The 22102-nt window shown below is 34.9% G+C and overlaps 1 protein-coding gene across 1 annotated transcript in view; it reads right to left on the reverse strand.

Annotated features, from left to right (window-relative positions):
* The window catches only part of LOC128234504 (hemicentin-1-like), a 59120-nt gene that overhangs the window by 19791 nt on the left and 17227 nt on the right, over window positions 1-22102 (reverse strand). The window contains exons 3-8 of the mRNA XM_052948762.1: window positions 20237-20548; window positions 19065-19322; window positions 18396-18656; window positions 7715-7972; window positions 6419-6679; window positions 4890-5159 (exon numbers count right to left, since the gene is read on the reverse strand). Coding sequence (XP_052804722.1) covers window positions 4890-5159; window positions 6419-6679; window positions 7715-7972; window positions 18396-18656; window positions 19065-19322; window positions 20237-20548 — 1620 coding nt within the window. The remainder of the gene's footprint in view (window positions 1-4889; window positions 5160-6418; window positions 6680-7714; window positions 7973-18395; window positions 18657-19064; window positions 19323-20236; window positions 20549-22102) is intronic.

Genomic DNA, 22102 nt, shown 5'->3' on the forward strand with positions numbered 1-22102 from the left:
CTCCTAGCTTAAACGTTCTTGTTGATTATGGTACTGAAGTCATCGATCACAGGTCCCTTATGCAACTCTGGTATAGGGTACTGAAGTAATCGATCCCATATGCCACTCTGGAATCCTGGATAAAACGTTACTGGTGAATACGGTACTGAAGTGATCAATCCCTGATGCCACTCTGGTATCCTGGATAAAACGTTACTGGTGAATACGGTACTGAAGTGATCAATGCCAGATGCCTCTCTGGTATCCTGGATAAAACATTACTGGTAAATACGGTACTGAAGTGATCATTCCCAGATGCCACTCTGATATCCTAGATAAAACCTTACTGGTGAATACGGTACTGAAGTGATCGATCCAAGATGCCAATCTGGTATCCTGCATTAAACGTTTCTAGTGAATACGGTAATGAAGTGATGGATCCCGATCTGAAACAGATTAATACGAAAATGAAGTAATACCCAAGGGTCAATTTGTTCACATCGACACAAATGAAGTGGCTATTACACTAAGAAATGAAGTCACCTTTGTTAAAAATATGTAAATTTGGCCTAAGACCACAATTATTTTTAATGACCAGTTAATTTCCAAACTTATTGCCTCCAGTTTAACATAAAAAGGCAATACCTGCATTGCTGAACATCAGTCCACAGTTGTAATGTCAAAAACCAGGTGGCATGGATGCGTTCTTAAATACAGAAAAAAGTTTGTAATTTGTGCTAATCTGACATATCCCATTTACAAGTAATTTACACAGAAATCTCATTGTCCTATAGTAACACAACTTCTTTATGACCAAACATATTGCTAAGCATTAATTAGTATCACTGTATGTACATGTACGTCATGTATCTTTGCCCAAATTGATGGAAATATTTTATTACTGGTTCAAGCTAAGCATACTAGTTTCATTTTGGTGTAACTTCGTTTATTAAGATTTAATGAGTTTCTCGATTCTACAATGAAATTATGTTTTACTCTATCAATATAAACTATTTCTTGTTTTGTAAAATCAAGTTTCAGAATGAAATTTAGTTATTTGAACTAAGATATTTAAGCCAGTTACGCTTAAGATTTATCAAGAAACTCGGGCCTTATCGCACGCAGATATGAGTGAATGGCAGACGGCCTTTACAGTCTTTGCAATGAACGACACAAGCTTCTTTCAGTCGGCAATGGTGTCTGAGGCGTCTTATTTAGACCTTTTAACCTTATAAACAAGCAGTAAATTTGACACAATTGCTATTTATTACAAATTTGACCAAGAGGTTGAGTCTGAGCAAGCCAGTACAGTTTGACTTACCATCAGCAGGTCTAAGAAAAGGCATGCCGGTCTAAATATAGAGTTGTATGATAAAGAGGTGCATGTGTATTTCTGAAAGAGGTGCACCATTTTAAAGTTTTAAAATAAAGGTACGACTATATTTAGAACAGCGCGTATGAATATACAGGTGCACATCTGAATACAATACGGGTACACCTGTAAATTAAGCAGATTTTAGTAACATTCTCCCACTAAGCCATGTTATTCTTGGAAAGGGTACAGCGCTTCCCATCCATGGTTTTAGTCGCAACTCTGAGTCTCACTCAGCCATGGTGGTGTTTGGCGGGATTGGTCGCCTCTCCGACACCCTGAACAGAGTAATTAGTTACAATATTTCACACAATCTTAGGCCCACCGAAACACAATCGGCCTGCAACCACGCATTCATCTTTCAATCACAATCTCGCACTCCACCATGGTTTTGCTTGGCAGGAGGGGAGACCCATCCCGCACCCTCCCCGTCCAACCTTTAAGTGACTCTCTGTTACATTGACATGGTGTTGCTTGGCAGGACAACCCTGCCACACCATTCCCATCAATGTTTTACATTTTAATATCTCAGCCCTGCTGTTTGTCGACAAATGTTGACACCTTCTTATCCATCGTTATTTTCATAATATCTGAAATGACCATGATGTTAATCCGCATCTAGTTCACCTAAATAGCCGTCAACGAGTCTTAAGACGATATGTTTACTATGGCAGACTCGTGACGTCGACCATTCCACAAAAAGTAGCAAACGGTCCTTGCGCAGAGATTCCTCGCAGCCACAATTTCAAACTTATCTCCTTTATAAATTCAAATTTCTACGAAAATACTATTGTCTACAATTAAACACATAGTTATTCATCTCATTTTGCCAAATAACATGTTCAGGTATCATAAAACACTTACATGTGTCGTTTGATTATCAAGTATTCCGATATCTGTAAAACCGGGACAAATCTGACAGGTTGTGTATAGTTTGGAACGGTATTTGTGACCCAGAATATAATTATGTGAAAATAACGACTCTAATGACAAAATTAATCCAGTTTAGATCACTGTCGGGTATACATGTACATTGAACAATTCTGTCATTATTATTCAACATCAATGCATAATATTACTATATATCATTTCGCCCGGTGTTAAATGGTAGAGAGTTGTAGCGTTACAGGGATACCTGTACATAAGAAATGTCAAAAAAAAAAATCCTGATCGCTCATTATCCGCACCCAGTCCACCCTATCACTTTTTCCGGTCACAATTTCTCACTCACCCACAGTGCTGCTTGGCATGAGCGGACACCCCTCCCGCACCCTCCGCGTCCGCCTTTTGAGTCTTTCACACAAACAAGGTATTGCATGGCAATATGGAAAACTCTCCCCATCCATCTTTTTTGTACAATCCACCACACATCTATGGTGTCAGCCCGCTAGCTCCCTATCAATATCTTCAGGTACAATCTTTCATCCCCCATAGTGTTTTATGGCACGAGGGGTCGCCCCTACCACACTCTGTATTGACAATCGTTTTCACAATCAGTGGATCAAAGTAAAACCATTCATCTTTACAGTCACAATCACTCACGAATCCATGGTGGCAGACCGCAACCGTCAATTTATTTTTAATCAGTCATAATCTCGCACTCCGTCATGATTTCGCTTGGCAGGAGGGGATACCCCTTCCGCACCCCCCCCCCCGTCTGACTTCTTAATTTAATAACAATCTATCAACCTAAAGTGGTGTTGCATGGCACAAGAGTTCCCTTGCCACACAATTCCTGTATATCTTTTCAGTTTCAATCTCTCAACCAGCGTGTTGATAATTGAAAGGTATTCCCATCCTTTGATCTCAGTATAAACCTCTCAATCAGCCATGGTTGTGGCTCACAGACATCCCATCCATCTTTTCAGTGACAACATCTCACTCAACCATAGCGATTTCTGAACTGTTCAACAGCATGTTCATACGTTTATGAGATTGATACTTTCATTTTATGATTTACTGAATAGTATTTTTACAAAATAGTCATACCTGTTCCATGTACGTGACAGGCTCTGCTATGTGTACCGGTGTAATCCATGGTCGTAATTAAATCGGTAATCCAACAGGGATAAATTCGTTGCAATTCTATTCTATCAGCAATTGTCAAGAATTTAATTAGTAGTGTAAAATCCATAATGGCAAATCTGGAGAATCAACTATCAGAATAGTGACCTTCGTTTACAATAGTAAACAATGCGTATGAATATCTTTAATGAACAAGTGAATACAAAATATATATCTTCGACAATCAATAGAACTATGATTTATTTGTCTTTGTGTGTTTACCAAAAGTTTTCATAGTAATTGTTTATAAGCATACTTTGAACTATTTTGGTAATTAAAGGGGCGCTATTTCGCATCTCGTAGTTTCAATTTTCATGAGACTGTTTTCTTCACGGAAACGGCCGATTTGGCGATGACGAAAACTACCGAACGCAGTGTCGTCCCGCTCTGATGAAATGTTGGTGTCCGGCATGCACGCGCCCAATATGGTTTATGAACAGAAAAATACTGGTTCCATCACCTTTACGTCTTTTTTTTCAGGCTCATAGTGGTTGCACGTTTGAAAGAAAGTAGTGCTAAGTGTACATATATGAAGCCGTAATAGGGCTTTGTCGAGCTACGCTCGGTTTAGAGCCCGTAATAACATTTTGTTCGTCGAGTTGGCTAGGAACGTACGTCCAAGAAGAAGATTGTAACTCTCCAATGATAGTAATAACATAATATAAACGTCAAACTATGATTACATTATTGACTGCTTTTTCAGCTGGTACAAATACCAGTTCTTATGTAGAGATTTAATATCCATCATCAGCTTTGGTGTTATTGAAATAAGCTTTGGGTGGAGGGCCAATTAGTAACTGTTATATCTTTCCAAACAACGTCACAACTCGAAGTGCGGCTACATCTAAGACAATATCAAATACGGTTTTGTCAATAATCAGTCCAAGATTGGAAAGCCAAATATATACTATAAAAAAATAGCCTTCCTTGTTAAACAAAGCAATACACCTCTTTATTGAAAGTATGGATACCTTTAAAGATGATCTCAAAATTAATTATTACATAATGAATATAGCAGGTTCCCTACTTAACATATTACGTTATCAAAATTCACATTTTTTGACCGCCAATTTCAAAACAAATTCGTCCTGTGCAAGTAAACGGAATTGCGATAAGGATTTGTTTGGTGCAAATACTGGTAAATAGGTAGAACACTTTGCATATAGTATAATACTTATAGTTTCGCGGCAATAATCAAGAGTGATCAGATGCACGTATCGCGAAGGAAGTTTTCGGTTTCGCAATTGATACCACCTCTACCACTCCCTTTTTAGATTATACGCCCTATTTCATACCGTAAGCTCAGTCATTTTATAAATATTGCTTTTAATAAATATGCGATTCATTGTCTTTTGCTCTCATTCAGCTAGATTCAGTAGATTTACCTCTAACTGCGAGTTATACATGTATAACTTGGCAAAATATGGTGTACTAAGGGCTGTATGGTCAGGTCAAACGGAGTGACAACACTTACATTCGACTATCAACATCAATGAGGCATGGGCTATCTTCTTGTATTCTTCGGCGTTATTTTCGGAGACGCATACGTATAATCCAGATTTGACTCTGGTACCTTTTCCAAGAGCGAGTGTGCCAGTATTTTGTAATGTAACATTTGCAGCATTCATCCATTTCTGTCGACAACCAGGCCAACAGTCGGAAGTACAATCGAAACTTTGAATGTATTCCGCTTCCGTCACGGTGAAAGGAGAAGCAAAGTTTAGAACTGCGCTGTCCGGGCCATCTGCAGACAGATTGACATTTAAATTCATTTCCTGGAAAATAACATAATATTATTACTTATATAGATGGATTATATTTCTAAAATATGTTCAAAGGAACAACTTTCCTTGAAAAATGGTGTGGTTTTGATAATAAATATCGATGAAAATGCCAACTCGATTGTAATAGATACTTCATACAGAATATTTATGGTTTTCGTTTCTGCTCATAAAGATATCATTCATTTCATATATGCAATCCTTTTGACACACGCACGCACGCACACACGCGCGCACACACACTAGTAATTCTCCTAAAAAAATAAAGAGAAGAGATAATCTGGATTTGCTAGTACAGTGAATCGATGTTTTTCCTTGTAATGCATACGTTTTCACAACAGTTTGATTACCCATTGATGTTAACTTTCTTTTTTCGCACATTTTTGGTGTTTCATGAAATACATCCAAATTTGTGCTTGTATTAGTATCGATTGTGTGTTGTTTACTATTATTGTAAAAGGATATCCTAATTCTGTTGCACATTCTGAAGTCCACATCAACGGCTAAGGTTTGCAAAATTGTATTGCTGTGTTTTTAAATCACGCATTATCAATAATCTATGTAAAGGTTTAGAGATTTAAACATTTTGAAAAGTATTCAAAAATGTTATCAAGTATTCAGTGAGTCTATTCTGCGATTAAAGGAGTCTTTTAAAATATTCTGGATGTCGTTCCAAACTTTAAAAAAATCAGAACTTAGCTCGTCCATTTGTTTTTCCCGCCGACTGAAGTTCGTCTTTGTTTATGTTGATTTTTTTTATTTAAGATAAAAAAGAAAAGCGATGTTTTGGCTTTTTATTTTTACCAGGGAGTATTTAGCCACGTAGCTATTAATTGAAAAAATGTAATAGGTTATTTTATATATTTACAACAATACCATATTAAATCATTAAGATCAAATGAGTAATGGTAATTTATTAAAATCTAAAAAGTGGCATTAACCTCGTATATTGTGTGCTTTAAGGTATAGAGATATATTTACATAACACTGAACACTGTTCGCAGATCCGAAACACATCTTGTCTCATCTATCACCGACAGAGTACCAAAAGCAAAACATATTATTCTTTGAAAAAATATGTTATCAATAAGTCAAGAATAACCTTCTACAGTATTGTTCTACTTCATAGTCCTATTGCATTAATCAATTATTAGTCATATTTAGTTCGTAATTACCATTACTTTTTATTTTCTTATTTAAGTATCTATAAGCTTCAACTTACATCTAACCCGGACTGTAATGGTAACATTAACAGATTTCTCACTCCATTCCGGGTTACTTGCTACACATGTGTACACCCCGGCAGACTCCTTGTGTAGGACGCCTAGACTGAGGTTTCCTTGGTTACTTAACAGAGACGGTACCCACATAAGAGAACATTCCGGGAAGCAGTCAAATGAACAAACTACGCTGTCCATAGTGTTTCCGTCGTTCAGTACATACAGGGTATTGGCCGGAAGGACAGCTACATGATCAGGTCCATCTACATATATTTATAAATATAATATAATGAATTAATATAAACCATGGCTGTCCGGAAAATTCATGCTCATGGCTTTACAGCCTTAAATAGTATGTTGGCTGAACATATGGATAAGATGTCAAACCAATACTGATGTTGACAAGCCCTACCCATCTTTACCAATTATTTGATGCCATAGCTACAATACCTTGCCATTTGCAGAGCACATTGAATTTCATCAGACCTTTTTGGAACAAAATGTGATGTATTTGCATTTACATTTGCATCAATTACTTCAATGCTTTTGAAACATAAAAGGTCTCTTTGCACAGCCATTTAAGGATTAAACAAATGTTTTCGTGAGTTCATGCTGTATGAACACAAAAGGGCAACCGAGAAAACATAACAAACGCACGAAAAATGCGATCAATCATTATATTTAAATTAAAAAAAAAAATCAGTCATCATTAACAATTTAGATAATTACTCATCACTTTTTTTCAAAAAGTAAACTATTCGGCAACTGAGCATTAGTATGAATGGTTATCGACCAACTACTTTCTATTATACATGCATATATAAAACTGCAATTGGCCAAAACACTAATGGAAAAATATATTTGCTTGTAAGATGTGTTGTCTAAAACGTCATATGAAGCAGTTAGACGAATATCTGCAAATGCTATTAATATAAAATAATTTGTTAAGTATTTTAGATTTTGGGGGAAATGGTAAACATGAAGAACATATTACATTGTAAATAGTGTATGATAATGAGTATTTAATGTTATTTGTATTTTTCGTCCAGTCTCAAACACAAACACACATCTCCAAACAACGTTCCCTATACGATTGTGTATATAAGTTGTATGTAGTTTATCATAATCTTAACTACTCAAACGATCTAAGGATTTCAGAAGCGGTTTGTACAATACTTCATCAAAATAAAAGAGAGTAGTTTTAAGTGTGTATTTTCAACAATAAATAATTATTTTTTTGATAATGATTCAACAATTTTTGTAATGAATGTTTGTATAGAAAATCGTTTCAAGCTTACATATAACTTGGACTTCAAGTTGTTTGTGCATTGAGCGTGCTCCAGTCGTTGAGGCTGTGCACGAATATACACCAGCCTCCGATTTTTGTAATGTAGCCAGATCCAAAATAGCTGTGCTTGTTAACGGAGCACCGTCTTTGTTCCACGTAAACGTGCAGCCCTTGCAATCGGACTGACATTCAACTGGCAGAAACAATGAGCCCTCCCTTTGTCTGATGGTAGCTGAGGATGTGTTGAAAGTTATGCTATTTGGTCCGTCTGAAAACATATATGAATCCAAAATAAGTAATAAAACTAAATTCAATCAATAAGAAAACTAAAATTGAGTGAGTGAGTGTGTGTGTGTGTGTGTGTGTGTGTGTGTGTGTGTGTGTGAGTTAGTGAGTGAGTGAGTGAGTGAGTGAGTGAGTGAATAAGTGAGTATGCGAGCGAGCGAGCGAGCGGGCGGGCGGGCGGGCGGGCGGGCGGGCGTTCGGGCGAGTGAGCGAGCGAGCAAGCAAGCGAGCAAATGAGCCACGTCCTAACTTCCCCAAGGTCTTCTTGTGCCATAGCCTACGTAGAATGTCGTTATACGTAGAGTCGTCATTTAAAAATATACTCCAATTACTGTTCAAAGAATTATCATTACACTATCGTCGGATGATAACGATTTCATTTTCATATTACCCTGCTAACTATTTTCAGAAACGAAAGGCAGAATAAGGATCATTTTTATTAAACATTAGCTTGTGTCTGGTCATAATTTTAGCAAGATCTTTAGAACGTCATAAGATGTCACCGCATATTTTTACATTAGAAGTTAGAAGGACTCGGTTAGCACGCTGAGAAACAGTTTTTGCAGTCACAAAAAATCAAAATATTCGTAGATATTCGTTCATAAAAATGCCAAAACATTTAAATTATTGACTATTCATAAACTCTAATTGCCACTTAAAATTGTAACCGGTACGTTGTACAAATTGAGAAAAAAAACTGTGTGAGTCTTAGTAAAAATAATAGTCATGTCAATAAGATTAAACCAATCCGTTTAATCATATAAATATATTAGTAAATTAATTTGAAGCTTACAGATCAATATTATCTGAATAAGTTATTATTATTTTTTAATTATTCGTAATAGAATCGAATGCTTTGTTAAAATCATCTTTTTCAAAATAAAAAAAGTTATGTTTATTATCTTCTTGTCTTATAAATGTTCAAACTGATTGCTTCAAAATTATAATTCTGTAATGAAAACGATATGTTTTTGTGTCTTTGGAGTGTTATAGAAACAATGGTTTATTTAACAAATAAAATATATATATTTTTTTTGTTGACACTATTCTTGACATAATAAATAAAATAAAATAAGATATCAAACATACTCAGAATAGCAGCAAAACACGAATACAAATATACAGCGCAAACAAGAACCTTCATTTGCCATGTTTCGAAGTCGAAGCGGACACAGATATTTTGTATCTTCCGATAGGGCCTTTCATTTGAGTAATAGTATAGCTCCTAAATTCAGACCACTTTCGTTATACCGGTAACAATCTATGACGCATCGTGATGAATCTTATCTAAATCTTGTTTTTCAATTGCAGTATGGTGTCAAAAATAATATTGTCATATTCTAGAAGCGGGCATCAAAAAGTCCTGTAGATTAATTTTACAGTTTTGCGATCAAATTCATATTTTAAAGAGCCCAATACCTTCAATCGAACGCATGCCTTCCCTTTGATATATTTTGTATGGGATGAACAACAACAATCATTTGAAAGGAGCATACAAAAATGTTTGCTAAATAGATTTCAGAAATATTATGAGTAAGCATAAACAAAGGGGTATGAAGTGGCCGTCGAAGTTGTCTGGAGTTTATCATAAAAATAGGATTACATGAGACAAACCAAATATTGCCCATTTACTATTTTGTTAAGGATCAGGGTCAGAATAGAACCAGTTTTCACAGGGCCGGCAATAATCATGGTCAAGCTTTTATCATCAGCAAAAAAGATAGACGGTCGATAGTCCGGACTAAGTTGTTTACGTACGCGAGATATAGAAGCGTGGTTAATATTGTTCCTTGTATAACATCAGCTCATATTAGATAGCGAAAGTATGAGGAGCATTGGAGTGTAACTTGTTGTTTCCTACGATTTAGGAAGCTAGCAAGCAAAACGAGTATATTTTCACGAATGCCTATAGCATGCAGTTTGGACATAGGTCGCAAACGCATACAGGTGCTTTGCTGATAGAAAACAACTCGAAACACAATACGTATTATAAATTGCCGCTAGTTCAGCGTGAAACCATACGTTCTTAAACCAGTCTAAAAATAGGTTAGAGTACTGTTATTCAATAAGTTATAATAATGATGTAGACGAACTGCTTTTTTTCAAAATTTTGATCAATGAATATGATAGCAAGACAGTCCTTTTATTGTGGATTGTACACACGTTAGCAATTTTCCACGAGTCATACAATGTACCAATCGAACTGGAACATTGAAAAGGTTACAGACAGTGTATGCCAATGTGACTGAAGAAGGCATGGAACATAGTAAGTCTTCGTTGTCAGGGAGATTGAACGGAAAAAACATGAAAAATAACGTACATTTTAGGTGATGGTTCAGTATTGGTTTCCTACAAAAAGTTTTGATTGACGAAATAGTTATTGAATGCATCTCCCGTCTCATCATTGTTATATAGAATCTCAAAATATAAGGGAGGGATAAAATATGTATTATGTACATTATGTATATGTATATTACAGTTTGGAGATAAAAAATGTTTAATAATAGAACACCAACCCTGGTCGAGCAGGAATTGGGAATTTTTCTCGTTTTTCGACATCTTTGCTACTCTTATTAATGAAATAATAGTCTCTTAACTTGTCCAAAGCGGATGGTACGTTAGGCATTTGGCTTCCATGTATAGTATTTTTCTCTTAAAAATATGGTTTTTAATGTTTGGAAAAATGCATCGAGGTGCTCGGGATCTGATAGCTACTCCTCTGTTAGGTATGAACTGTTTATTGCATTTAAGCATATGTGATTTGAGTGAGAAAGTCCCGCAATGTATGTAATCCGAGCTGTCAAAGCAAGTAAAATTTATACCAAAACCAGAGCATTTGCATTGATATAATGCCATATAAGACGAGTATAAGACACGAGATTCGGTTATAAAATGTTAAAAAACGCACATACGTTGGACATTGACTAGCTTGTTGATCGAATAAGGGATCTTTTACGCCGGAAAAAGCACATAGTGTTTATAAGAATGACGCAAATTCCCGATTCGGTGTTTGAGGAGATGCATTCAGAGTGGAAACTCAACTATAGTAATATTTGAGAAACACGTATTGATAACTATATCAAATGATTCCTCGATCTTCAGATTTAAGACAGTTCATGTGTTTGGGGGTCGACGGAATAGACTAATTAACATATCATGATGACGTTTTAGAAGGAATGCTATCCATATACTTTCAATACCTGCAACCATTAGAGCGGGACGTCTCGTATACAGGAATGTTTTACCATAAAATAACACCATGACCGATCTTTGCGTACAGTAATTCTAGTAAGACTAGAAATTTGACTTCTGCATTTTTTTTAAAAAAATGGCAATGCTCGTCATTCAGTAAATCTTGATTTTCGACCATATAACTTTATCGACTATTAAAAAATGTACATTAATTATCATACACTGAAGAGGCAAATCTATTTATTCTATATGATAATCTATCTCTAGGATCCGCAACTGACGCTTTCAATCAATGGCTTTACCAGTTTAGCTTTATCTACTACCTCCATACATTCTATAATAGACATTTTTGCATTAAATTGAAAAAAAAGTATTATCTGTTCTGATATCAGTAATCAACATTAATATTTTATTATTATGGGTACTATAAAGTACTGAAACTAAATTTCTAGATGACGAGCAAATATTACGATCATTTATGATATATTTGTGCGATGTCCATGCACAGTTGTATGGAAACAGGTCAAACTACGCCATTGATCGATAATTTCCTTAATACGAAATATTCAATGGACTTTAAACTGCACACAATTGTTCACAGCCATTTATGCATTTTTATCTAAGACAAAGCAATGCATAGTCGAGCTTGCTATTTTAAAAATTGGTTTGAAACTGATAATTAAATACATTTATTCCTAAAATGTTAAGTATTTTCGACCAGTTCTGTTTGTTCGATCGCACCTAATCGCTCAGAGTTGAAAAGAAATTGTTAAAAAAATGTTATGCTTAATTATGCAACGTTTCCATTTATTCATCAGCAGAATGACAACAATGTAAAATGCGACAAACCACAAGTAATTGACAAAACTAAAGTTAACAACTAATGAAAGGAAACTTGTTAATCCGACCGGATCAACATGCGGTTTTTTCACTCTACCGGATTTGTTATGATTGCAAATACTATTTTTTCATGACATTATCGCCTTAATATATTTGAGTTGGTGTCCATTAGTGTCTTTAAGATCAAATTCAAACGAGGTAGTGGTAAGCCAAGTATTCATTGGTCATCAAAAGTGACCAAATTTGAACAACACTACAGTGGGCACCATTAAAAAATTGTAGATACTGTACATAATTTGTATATTGATAATTAGGCTCTAGAAAGTAAAAACTAAGTACTATATTATGTGTGTGTTATGGGTCACAATGCAGATCGTTCAGACTAAACAAAACGGAAGCACCTATCGGCATCATATCAAAATTAATACAAATAATGATTATGTAAACCATTTTTACAATTAGTTAACAGAGTTCCCGGTTCATTTTCAACATTTTAGTAAAGCATTGCTTTACAATGCCGAATATCCTTTTATCATATTCAATAAATTAGGATGTCCACTTCAAGGAATGAAGCCATTTCATTTAAAAGTCATATAGCATCATTTAAGAACTTACACACATGTACAATACTATAATTTATTTGTCTTTGAGTGTACACGAGTCTGCCATTTAATACCAAAAGATATATAAGACAAGTTTAGGAAAGAAACCATTTCGTTACAAGTTTAAAAAATGTTGCTTTAAATGACAACGAAAGAAAGATTAGTTTTCTTACTGACTGATAATGCTTTGTCTACGACATGACGGGGACACGGGTATAATTACGTACGTGACCATATGATGTGATATAATTTTACTTCGAGCTCGAACATTCTCCAAAAATGTTTCGTAAAAACAAACATTTATACGTTTTCAAACATTCATTATGATCCTGTAAAACATATTAATGTTTTGTTCTTGAATGTGAACATCTCTGGCACCATTCAAGCTACTTGCATATTTCCTGTTGTTTACATATTTATTCTCGTGCACTGTGCTTTTGAAAGTGGCATACTATCAAAATGATTTGCTGTTGTAATTGCCAATTGTGTGCAAATAGGTGGAACGCGGCAATTTTGTTTACCTCAAAGGTTCATCCCTAAAAACATTTGTGCGTGGGTGAGTAATTTTGCTGAGTAAACTTTGGCAGATTTGCGTTTAAACATATGTTCAATTTGGTAATCAGGACATTTAAGTGTTGCAGTTTCTATAAAAAGGTAATTGAATAAATTTAATGAAGATTAACTAAAAATTGTTCTCATATGAAATGACGCATTTTAACATATATTAAGTGATTTAGGTATTAGTTTGTGAATATCTTGTCAGTCTTTGTTATCAATTGTTGTAATATATTGGAAAGATACTGTGTACTTGAATAGTTGTTTATATGGCATAATGAATATAAAATTTATTATTAACAGTTAACATATGTATTGAACGTTTTGTTGTTTTAAGCAACTAAAAATCGTTAAAGCAACTTTTAAGCAACTAAAAAGTTAACGATATTTTATTTAATTTCGAAATTTCGAACTTTGCGACTTCATCAATTAAAAAGTTAAATTTCAAATCGATTGGATCGTTCGGACATTTGCACCGCACGGCAGATGCCATTAACAATCAACTATCAACTACGAACTTATGATATCTCTGGTGGAGGCACTAGCACAAGGTAATACATTCTGATAGCTTAATACTTTTAATTAAATATAACAACATTAACGCAAACGTTTCAAACGTAAAGTAAACATCTTTCTCTAAAACGTATTACAAATATGCCAATACAATTTGACACTACAAGTGTATGAAGCAAAACGCGATAACAAAATGACCAGGTATATTTTGGAAAGAACGCTTTTCTCGTGCAATTCGTTCAGTCTTAAATAGATCAACCGGAAATGAACCAGAAATTATTTCAAATGTTGATTGAAATGTTATTTGAAATTTAATTTCACACTTAAGAATGATAACATATGCCATAGAAAATAAAAAAAATCATTCAATGATCAACCATTTGTAAAAATACAAGGGTTTCTGCATGAATTTGCTGAATCCACATTTTCTATATTTGCTGATACAAAGTTTCCTTAATAAAATATTTACTGCTTTGGTTATAATACTGTCTAACTGAGACAGAAAGAATTCACAAAATAGTAACGCCGGGCATATTTATTGTGCCTAGTGTCACGATTGACCATAAAGAAATTGTGCTCATTTGGCTGAGCCGTAGTATAAAATGCCTGAACACTCTCGGTCAGCGCGCTAGACCTGTTGAACTGCTCAATTGTGCGCCAAGGGGGTTCAAGAAACCAGAAATAAGGAAAATATATTCGTATTGTTTAATATTATAAATTTTCAAAGTAAAAATCTTTACTTTAATAACTGTGGAGAACATATATCAACATAGAATAAATAAATGTAAAACGTACACGGATTTGTTGAGTTATTATATTTATTAAGAATAACTGGAAGGACTGTTCTTATAACATTGCGATCACGATTCTAAGAACTGGGTTATATACTTTTTATTTTGTCATAGAAACGAGATAGGGCCACACATTGTTTCAAGTGTCGACCAGTTTCTCTATTAATTTGATTACTGTTTAAAAATGTGTATTGTGATACTCTGTGGACTAAGCCATCTATCTGTAGAAAACGGTTCTCCCCAACACGTCTTTGCTATCTATTTATTATTGGAACATTTCTTTAAATTGACTTTATAATGGACCTCATTTGTTTAGTTATCCTAGTGGGAACCGGAAAAAACTAATCAAACTTTGCCCGTATCAAGGATATGCATGCCGGAAGAAACAATGACCATTTCTTAGGTACAAAAGCAACGAAAAACCATGCAAACACCCACAAATTTGATAACTTTAATTTCTAAAAATGTGATATAGTATGAACAAATTAATTTTATAAATTGGAATGGCATGTACTTTGGAAATAGATTATCTTTTAACTTGGTTCAATTATTTAAGATTAACTATAACTTGAGGCATTTTAGGATTGAAATAAGTCTAAATCGTAAAACACACATATACTACTACTCTAAATCACTCCAACATAAACAGAAACATAGTCGATATGATTCACAGCGTTCATAACAATACAGTTGAAATGATAAAATGTCCAATTTAGATACATTTCAGGAACTACCATACACTGCGTCTGGTGTTTTGTATTGTGCAAGAAGCAAAATTAATGTGAAATATAATATAAATGGTGTTTCAGAGACAAAAGATTATTCATGGCGTTAGGATTCCCAAATTCTACTAATTTGTCTATCAACAGACTAATTATCGAGAAAGTGGTACACAATCCGCTCAAGATTAACAGACATATTAATGACATGTTTTGGACAACTGGACAAAGAAGTATTAGTTCCCGTGATAGATGATTTGACACGTAATTGCTAGCTTTTTTCAATGTCAAACGGATTTAAACACTGGTTTTTAGTGCACGTAATGTAATCTGTATGTTATTAAGCTATTGGAGATGCAACGAAGAATACACGTGAGATACTTTTGAAAATGCATATGCATTAACAAACGTAAACTAGAGAGATTATGGGGTGGTATTTCAACATATGTTGTTTTCAACATTGCTGTATATCTAAAGTAACCACAATAACCAAGCGCGGTTTATGGATATGAACAATCGCGGCCGAGCGTTCATACTGCATGAACGCAAAAAGAATTAGAATCAATCCTTAAATGATTTAATGATTCACGTTTTATATTTTACGATGCTTGAATAGTTTTCCCTCTAATCAAGTTAATATATATAGCGAAACATAGATGATGTTATGCTACGACTGATTTCTGACATCCTGTCTTTAGTTAACTTGTGTTTTCAAATGCTGTATGACTTTAGACCGCTTGCATGTGCATCTAAGGAGACGGGGAGAGGTCATGTGAAACAAGTCGTTTCTTTATACTTCTCTGAGCATATATTTATATAAAATTCATGTTTTAACCAGCAAATGTGAACTAAGCTTTGTCACGACATTTCCCGGAATTTCATTAAAGCATACCAGACAGGGTTTTCCAGTGAATGTGATCTATGAGTATAAATGTCGTCAGTAAACAACAGCACACGTTTATAATCTTACGACACTAGTAGAAATTTTAAGTATGCACGAATAATATTAATTATGTACTTTCAGTCCAGTATAAAAAGTTGACACTCATCACGTTGCGTAGCCAATGATCAGGTTAGCCTCGTTATCAGCCTTGCACGTGATCTGGGGTTGGATATTAAGATCAGGACAGGAAACAGACCATGTATGGTTATAATCCTAGAGTTACGTTATAAATCCTCTTCATCAATAAAATAATGCTTTTTCTTTAATGTACTAATATCAGCAGTAAAATTCTTCGGAATCATTTTCAGTATTTGGTGCTGTATTTTTACTCTCTGACATGAAGCATAATGGTTGTAATACGTCTGAGGTGGGGCTACATCAAAAGGTCAATTATTATATTATAATATGAGTTATATGACGTTTTATGCAGTGCCCGTATTGTAATAAAAAATATACCTATGAAAAATGTTCAGAGTGATTTTAATGTCATGTGTCTGTTGCCATCAACAGTGTTCTTAGAAAACCCGAAACAAGTCTGTGAAAGCAAAATATCGATTCATTTGTTGATAAAAGTCAATTATTTGTATTGTTGGATGTAATATGTACAACATGTATCACAAACACATTTGGTCATACCATTTTGATAATTTGTTCATCTGAAAACGCTCAAGAAATGTGTATCCTTTTTGCAAGCGACCGCTTCTATCTTTCATTTAAAAACTCTATCGAATATTGTCAATTCTAATGATTCCCATGTATTAACACACTTAAATACCAAAAACGCGTTCTTGTGATTCAATGTTGCATAAATGATACATGTGTTTAACTTTATCTTCTTCAAAATTTTGAGGTAATAAAACTAATTCTGTTTGTGTATCACAATGGTGATGTTTCCTTAAAATAACACTTATTAAAAACCAAAGTCACAATTGTGAAAAGTTTTGATTTCAAATATCAAAAATATGACGTCCCCTCCTGTTATGAAGATTTTATTCTTAATTTGATTTCACCGACTGCTTCATTTTTACGGTTAAAATCGGTAATAAATATCATTTTTTATGGCTTCCGCATTTTACCACCAAACACCTGAGTGTATCAAACAGCCACTCTTATAAATTGCATGGGTCCTAATCCAAATAACGACAAAGATTGTGCCCACTTTGTTCCCAAATTAGATGTCAATGAACACAGGGATAGGGAAAATACTTAACCTTTTTTGCTTTTATAAAAAAGAAAATACTTCCCTACAGCTGTGTGCTAGTTGCATTCTCTTATTTTACAGTTATATGTAAGTGCCCTTCACTCCCATAACAGTGGAGTGGCTCGTTAATGGACTTCCCTTCCCTTAAAATGTGTATATGTGTTAATGGCATCCACGTTTCCTATTGGGCTGTTAGTGGTCTGATTTCCTCTTATTCAGGTGTGGCAATGATTAACATGTTCTATTGGCTTTCACTGTATGTAAAGCGGTTCGTTATTCGCTTCAATTGCAGTTGTTTAAAAGTAAACATCACATCCCTTATGAGATGCCAGAGTGGCAATCACTGTCCAAACTGTGATGCCTTATTGACATTCGCTTTCATGAAATTGGCGTGTTTATGGTCAGCACTTTGATTACTGTACGGTGGTACATTTATACACTCGAAAGGTCATAGTTTCCTTACAGTGAAGCGTATGTGGCCATGGCTTTCTTCGCAAATGGTGGATGAGTAGCTTGTTGTTGTCTCAGCTAGCGTATAAAATGAGGAACTTAACACAGTTCTTGTCATGTGGATATACATTTGGATTCAAATACAATTGAATATTTATTCTCGCATGGTTATTTTAATTATAAATTGCATAATTATTATAATAATGTTTTACAATGATTGCTTATAGCCCGTAAAGTACTGTCTAAGAAAACAGTATATCTATATACATGCTTACTCTTATTAACAGCTACTGTTAGAAGTAACCAATATAAAAATGATATATATATTCGATATGCTCCCCGATTTTATTATATGTATCTATATTTATATTTACTTATTTATTTTTTTATTATTTTTTTTATTTTTAGGAGGGTTTGGTGTGGGGTTGTTGTCACAACACTTGTAGTAATAAAATGTGATAAGACTCATTATATCTTAAAGGTATGTGAATAGCGTTTTTTAAAAATTAAGGTAAAAGTAAATGTGTTATACGAGTGAGGTTCACTTTTTGTGTTGTTTATCTTAGATTTAAAAAAAAAAAACATAGAAAATATACTTACAGAGAACGTTAACATCAATGTAGGCATAGCTGGAGATCGACGACCTTTCATTGATTGCAGTGCATGTGTACCTTCCGTCCGACACTTTTGTTATACCTTTTAGACTAATGGTTGGTTCTGATGATGAAAACGAGCCGGGCCCAGTCCAAGTGTAGGAGCAAGGCCAACAATGCGCTGAGCATGTCACTGTTCCTATGGCTCCACCAATACCAACCGTGTAAAGGGTGTCAGCTGGGATCAAAGACACGCTACTCGGACCATCTGATATGAAATATATTTCTTACTTATTTCAGTTATTCGTGTTTTAAATACTAAATTAGGAATTGTTATTCTTTCCAACATGTTAGCAATTAAACAAGAAGTAAGATGTTAGCAGATGTATAGTTAATCCGCATACAAACTATTACGATCTTACATTACATAAACGTTCGTGTTATGTTAACGGTGCAATTTCTGTTTTGTTATCGTATGATTTATTAGCCTAAGCTGTTTCTGATTTCAAAGTGATACCGCATGGAATAATAAGTTGTGATGATCTGACCAACAGCAGTGAATTCAATTGATAAACTGCAATGTTAGACAATACATAATGATTTCGCCTACATTCGATTACTACACTTTATAAATCTTGAAGGAGGTTAACACAACTTTTAAGAACGTTCCACTCACGTATGACTGCAATACTGAGTGTTTTGTTCCTTCGTGCAGCCCCAGTTCTAGAAGCCGTACACGTATACTGGCCTGCCTCGTCCACTGACAGCGCCTCCAAACTAAGCACATCTGTGTTAACAATAGTGGTATGTCCTCGTGACCACGCGAAACTGCATCCGTTACAGTCAGCTTGGCACGTGACTGGGTCAAGAACAGAGTTAAGGGCCTCCTCATAGGACGTGGCAGCGGGGCTAAACCTTACACTGTCTGGACCGTCTGAGGGGAATAGAAATATAGCATAAATGCAGCCGTGCAAACAGAAATGCGAGTTGATGGCTTTCTTAAAAGGTATTGAAGCGGGACTGAAGACTTCATTTCCCAGACTGTCTGAGTGCTGTAGAAATAAACATATACAATCTCGTTCACAGACACGTGAGTGGAGTAAGAACAAATTTTATGGTTTGCTTAAAAACGTGGCAGCAGGTCTAAAGCTAATACTATCTGTACTGATGGATATAGGAAACGCATATAATACTGTCTATTCCAAAAACACGTTACATGGAGAAAGACATCTTTTTTTACCCTCCTGAAGGAGCGCTTTAGCGTGATTCAAGCTTACAATAGTTTGTGAAGGATATACAGTTACATAACAAGTATTCCATCTCGTTCTAGATGTGAATACTAGATTTGACTCGGTATTAAATTAATTACGCTATAATTACTGAAGTAGCACATTTAGAAATCATCATCATCATCATCATCATCATCATCATCATCATCATCATCATCATCATCATCATCATCATCATCATCATCATCATCATCATCATCATTATCATCATCATCATCATCATTATCATCATCATCATTATCATCAGCATCAGCATCAGCAGCGGCAGAGGTAGCAGCAACAGCAACAGCAGCAGCAGCATTACCATCAAAACCATCATTGCAGATAGGCAGCTCATTGAAGGAAAGAAATTAAGGTGTACAACAGCATTGGTATTTGTTGTGTTTTTGTCAGTATGTATGACATATGGCACTCGATTACAATCAAATATTGACTGTATTTGTCTTTCTAGTAGCATGACTTATTCTGGCTGTTAATTGTAATTGAATTGCAATTTTGTCTACCGTCATAACCTCCAAATCAATAATCGAGTATACCAGACAAAAAATATAATACATACACAGCACGTTGAAGGGAAATCCCAAGCTCTCGGACGACGTGTAACCGTTTGTTACGACTTCGGTTGCCGAGCATTTCAATACAATTATGTTGTCTGTCTTGTGCACTTTAGAGATAGTAAGTCGGTGTCTGGAAGCAGAGTATGTGTAACGTGTTCCCACAGGGTTTGTTTGACCATCTATCGTCCAGGTGTAGGATAAACTAAGCCCGTGGTTTGTCGGTATTGTTGTGGAGGTACTACTGCAGGTGACATTGACATTTTCACCGACGGAAGGGTTCTTGTTTAACGAAACTAAAGGCCGGTCTGGTGGTCCTACAAGCAACAATGTGTAGCGATTACAACATACAATTAAACATGTACTTTAAATCACGTATTGTCACTCTCACCGACGAAGGGTCCTTGTTCGCATCTTATATTAAATGATGTAATATTTAAACGAATATTTCATCTGTACAAGTATATATCCTAGGAATTTTACAATAGCATGTACTATACGAAATATTAGATATGTGTACAAACAGGAGAAAACGTAATGCATTTGAAGGATTTGTCAATTCATTTCTACTTTTTTTAAATAACCTAGAACAGTTTCAGTCAAATAATAATACATTTATAATTGTTATCATCCGCAATGCAAGAAAATGTGTTTAGCAAGTGAATAAGTTACCGTATTCTAAGACAAACTCAGAACTTCATTGCCAAACATTACTAATTCTATTGACACATTGTACATTCACTGTCACAGTGATTTAAATAGAGATTAAATTGTTGACGGAACCTATGGTGATGTTATTGACGAAAATCTATCAAGACGCTACCGTTTTTAAGAAGAGTCCAAGATAATTAAATCATGTGCAGTGAATAAAACAATCATGATTATATTTAAATGTAAATTAACAACCCTTTTGGTTGAATAGTGTAATGAAATGAAAAATATACTACAAGTTTTGCGTTATTATTAAAACAAAGGTAAATAACTGAAAGATAAAACACTCGAATACTTGATGTTTTAGCGAATATTAGATCCAAACTTGCATCAAATAGTATCAGCTACAATAAAGCGGACAAATTGAATCAACATTAAGCATAACAGCGAGTGTTAAAAGTCCAAAATGTCGATTTGAAAAAGCGAATTGATAAGAGGGGGAAAATTATCAGGTGGCAATTTTTCTTCAATTCTAACGAAAACAGTTTCCTTAGTTAAAACACATTTTACTGCCATAGAACTCTTTTCAATCTAATCTCACACCCCGGTTGGAGACATATTCCCTTCGTCAAAACATTCGCAGTAAAAAACAGTTTTTTTTTAATAACGTACGATGCAATGGCAACATGATTTACCCTTTAATATGCACAATTCACATATATAAGAAAAACTGTACTTTTTATTTAAAAAATGTCCATTCATTTAACATATATATAGTATTTATCCGTCAAGTTACAATTGTTTTTAAAGCAAGTAGATTCATATCCTTGACAAACTACTTTTCCTTGTTTTAACTTTGAGACAATTTGATGAGCCTACACTTGCCCCCTCATGCAGTGGTTTCAAGCAATAAAGTTATCTCCTCCAGTTGCCAAGCTGGTGAAAAAGACTGCTATGTTGATTGTTTGCCGACAAACTGCACACTTGTTGCACAGCATGCCCAGCATCCGCCAAAATAATATACATCGACCCCCGGAATGAAGAAATGACACAGCACAGAAATGATTTCAATTCGACATCTCTCTCCTTCCACCCCACTTTTTGCATTCGAAATCTTTGTTTACGTGTGCGGGTTGCAGTGCTGGGTCCTGAGAAGAGTTCATCTTGTCATGTAAGTTTGGCAGAGTGTGAAACCCTTGTCTTCTCATATAGCTAGACAC

Source organism: Mya arenaria, chromosome 5 (assembly GCF_026914265.1).
Source record: "Mya arenaria isolate MELC-2E11 chromosome 5, ASM2691426v1".
Lineage (NCBI taxonomy): Eukaryota > Metazoa > Mollusca > Bivalvia > Myida > Myidae > Mya > Mya arenaria.